Source organism: Pholis gunnellus, assembly GCF_910591455.1.
Source record: "Pholis gunnellus genome assembly, chromosome: 9".
Classification (NCBI taxonomy): domain Eukaryota; kingdom Metazoa; phylum Chordata; class Actinopteri; order Perciformes; family Pholidae; genus Pholis; species Pholis gunnellus.
In genome coordinates, this window is record NC_136535.1 from 10,533,416 (window position 1) to 10,537,636 (window position 4,221).

Sequence of the window (4,221 nt, forward strand, 5' to 3'; positions counted from 1 at the left end):
TTGATAAATTAAATTCATGTGGCCATGGGGAAGTGTTAGAGTGGAATTCAGAACACTCCTAACAATCTTTATCTGGTGCTCCCACACGCCGCCTGCATGACTGGAGTGGGGCGCATTCATGACGAAGTCGCACTGCTTCTGAGACAGAAATGTATTGAGTCTGTGTCTTAAGCTTTTGTAGAGCAGCCTTGAATTCATTGTTAGTGTCCAGAAACACATCAAGGTGGTGCAGTTTGTTGCAACGCTGTAGTTGACTTCCTTTGTTTAACAGCTTGTTTTCTTTATCATATGTTTGACTTTGCAGATCTCGGATTATGACATGTTCTGCACTTTCCGGTTCACTCACTGTAGAGGGCGCACGTGACTTGATTTCCTTAGTTCGTCGGAGAAAGCGGGCCGCAGGCTTGGTGGCTTGCGACCATGACGAGAACTTGAAGAAAGGGTCGGCAGGACTCATTGAATCTGTGGTCTTTGTTTGCAGTATCTGTGTCTTTTTAAGTTCTGGATCTCCTATGGGTAAATCCAGTACTACATTTTTAGTATCATTTCATTTTCCCAGAGGATTGTGGGGCGAGTGAACCAGTTGGATGTTAGCAGCTCGTTTACAGCTTTTCCCTTGATGCGCCGTCTGCTGGATTCTCATCCGTGGGGACGTAAAGCCAGAAGTACTCTTTAACATCTGCATAACCATGCTCCTCTCTGAGCACATTACTGATGGTGACTAAAACCACTGCTGCAGTTAACTCAAGCCTTGGTATTGTAGTTAAATGTGTGGGAGAAACACGCCTTATACCATTAGACAACAGTAATTCTCTTCTCTTTTGTTCTTGACTCAAAGATAAGAGAATTGACCGTATCCGCTGGTGCTCGCATCTGAAAAGTGATGTAGCTCTGTTTTCACAGCTTTTCCAAAATCGGCAGGTATGTAACATCAAACTATGTCTATCATTTCTAAGTTGGCAAAGTCTTGTCGCCAGCTCTCCCATCGTGGCTTCAGGGCAACCCTGCTCCGGTCTGCCGACCGCTACGCAACAGCGGCTAACCGACACCGCATTCCAGCCCCCATCTACCAGGTGGGTCAGAGGGTGTGGTTGTCGACCCGGTACCTACCCATGCGGGTTGAGTCCAAGAAACTGGGCCCAAGATTCATCGGGCCTTTCGAGATCGAGAGGATCATCAACCCGGCGGCAGTGAGGCTCAAGCTCCCCAGATCCATGCGCATCCACCAGAGTCCCTTGGTGCCGGCTTCTCCTGCTCCTCAGCCCCCTCGCCTCATCAAAGGAGGTACTTTCAACATGATTCATCGCCTGCTTCGCTCCCGCCGCTGGGGGCGAGGTCTTCAGTACCTGGTCGACGGGGAAGGATACGGTCCGGAGGAGAGGCAATGGGTTCCGGCTCATAACATCTGCAACCCCCGACTCATTGCCAATTTTCATCGACAGCATCTGGACCAACCTTTCCAGGACCTAGACGCCTGCCGGGAACACCCACCCTGTTCAGACAATGAGGGTCTTTACTCCCGGTCCAAGTTTACCCTCGGACTGTTTTCCCGTTGCCGACCCTGCCTGTCTGGACTTCTCCGCCTTGCCTCTACCCCGGTAAACGACTCAGCCTTCTGTCCCCGTCCACGAGATTCTAGCCTCTGCTTACTCTGGTTTCTGTCTGCCTTCTCCTCTGACGGTTTGGCGTTCCACTGAGTGGATTTCTCCACGTGTGCAGATCTAAGACTGTTTGCCTGTTGTGTCTTCTGCCTGGAATAAAGTTTTGTTTCAACTATTCCGTGTGTCCATCGTACTGCTTCTGGGTCCTGACCATACCCGTTACATAAATACTAAACACCTACACAATGCCACAGACACGACATCTCTTATCTTGGCTTAGTACTCTTGCAGTATAACATAAATGTCATGTGGACAGAAATAGCAAATAAATTAGCTTAGCTAGTTTTATTTACATACACACATGTCACCATGGGTGATAAAACAAAGCCAGCTGCCTAGCATTTGCTCATTTAGTGATTAAAAACATAGACATAAGTTATTGCCACTTAACAGAATATATGTGCACTTTATGCAACATCTCTACATTGACAGTTAGTGAATGAGTCCTGCAGGCTATTGATAACTTACGTTCTTCAGGCACGCATTCTCTGTATAGTGAGGAGGGTTCTGTAATGCACTGATGGTTACGGATATAACCCCTGTTCTAACCTGAATAACACTAGGACCTTGCGCCGGCCAAAGAGGGTGCCTGACTAAAATACCAACATAAAAACCTGTATTTATGAAACAAATTTACAACACCTTTGTTAAAAAATGTAATACATTTAGTTGAGTATTTTAGATTGTGACCTTTTTTTAAAACGTTGTCCGATGATTCTACTTTCATCAAATAACAGAACAAATGTATGGGCAAAAGCGCTTAAAAAGTGAAATCCATTACATACATTGTAGTTTTACATAAAAGTTTACAAGTGAGGTGCCACTGCAGTAATGGTGGTTTGTATATTCGGCTACAAGATGGATTTGTCTACAGAGGGTCACTGAGGGACATCAGCAGAAGGTGGAAATGACGACACTGTGATGAGCAATGTTTCATTTGTGGTTTCTACTCACTCCTATAAAGTCTTCATGCACAGCCCTTTCTCAGAACACTGCAAATACCCCGACAGACAACATTTGATTTTTGGAAATTAAATTGGACCATTGGCCTGACCATTGATTGAAATGGAATTGAAATCTGTGCCACAATGCTCTGCCACTGAATGGAGGATTTGGTAAATTGCACCACATAAATCATCATCTTGGCACCACAGATAACTAGAACTACTTTTTGTGATAACAACTTGATTTCTTTTTGACAAACATATGTAATAATTAAGTTACAATTTGGAACGACCTAAACAACTTTATTTTCTTGGAAAAGCGATGGCTGATAACAACTCATTAGTTTTTGGTGATGTCTCACTACTGCAGATGAATGAGCAGGTCATTATTGTGCAGATCCTGGTGACGATTTTTCTTTGCATCAATTTGTTGCTCATCATGACGTTTTTTAAAAAGGAATGCTTCTACAAAACTACACGCTACATCTTATTTGCTGTTACACTACTGTCTGATAGCTTCTTATTGGTCATGTCTAATATAATGCTCATCTTTACCTATTTTCAAGTGACCATGCCAGTTTGGTTATGTATCATTGTCTTTGTTGTAGTAATTCTGTATTTTGTAGTCACACCAGTTACTCTGACAGCAATGACCCTGGAGCGCTACGTGGCCATTTGCATGCCCCTGCGCCATGGAGAGCTGTGCTCCCAAAGCAGCACTGTGTACTGTATCCTCATCATTCACGGCCTCAGCTCCGTACCTTTTTTTGTTGTTCTCTCCATCTTCTTTGCATCAGCCTCACTTAGCTTTTACACACAATACAGAGTGTGCTCTATAGAGATGTTCATTTTGTACAGATGGCAGGATGATATTAGGGCAGGTGTGTATCAGTTTTACTTTGTGCTCATGTGTATTACTATTGTATTCTGCTATGTTAAAATAATGAAAGTGGCCAAAGCTGCATCAGGAGAGAAAAGAAAGTCAACATGGAAAGGGCTCAGAACGGTAATTCTTCATGCTTTCCAGCTGCTGCTCTGTCTCATCCAGCTGTGGTGTCCATTCATAGAAACTGCTGTACTTCAGATTAGTTTCAAATTATTTATTTTTGTGAAGTACATTAACTACATCCTTTTTATTCTCGCTCCACGATGCCTGAGTCCCCTCATTTATGGCCTTCGGGATGAAACATTTGTTCATGCACTGAAAAGCTATGCCTCCTTTGGCTTGTGTAAAAGAAATATTTGACAAATGTAGATTCAGAAAAAAATGCATCAAGTAAAAACAGAAAATATATTGTATTGAGCACATTCGGAATCCACTTTTACGTGTTTTATTTTTAGTTTCTTGTTATAAGCTTAACTGTGATTGTTGTTTTTGTATTCTTGCATCATTTGAGGTGACTACATCAATGTTAAGTTAAATGTGATATTGATTTAGACCCTTGTAGCATTCAAACCTATAGCAACAAGTAGTACATCCCTGTTAAAAAGGGGACTGTATTAACAACAAATAACTGCTTTGCTGCACATTTGTTATTCATAATGTTAATATTAAAGTTGTGAATATTTATGAGATTTTTCGTTCCCTCACAAACAATGACTGAAATGCATGTTTA

At 42.6% G+C, this 4,221-nt stretch overlaps 1 protein-coding gene across 1 annotated transcript; it reads left to right on the forward strand.

Annotated features, from left to right (window-relative positions):
- Positions 1-938: 938 nt before the first annotated feature.
- LOC306701154 (odorant receptor 131-2-like) lies at positions 939-3,851 on the forward strand (the record flags this gene model as incomplete). Its single annotated transcript, XM_079166407.1, has 2 exons — positions 939-1,598; positions 2,976-3,851. 2 exons carry the CDS (start codon positions 939-941, stop codon positions 3,849-3,851), a joined length of 1,536 nt encoding a protein of 511 aa, XP_079022533.1.
- Positions 3,852-4,221: the final 370 nt, after the last annotated feature.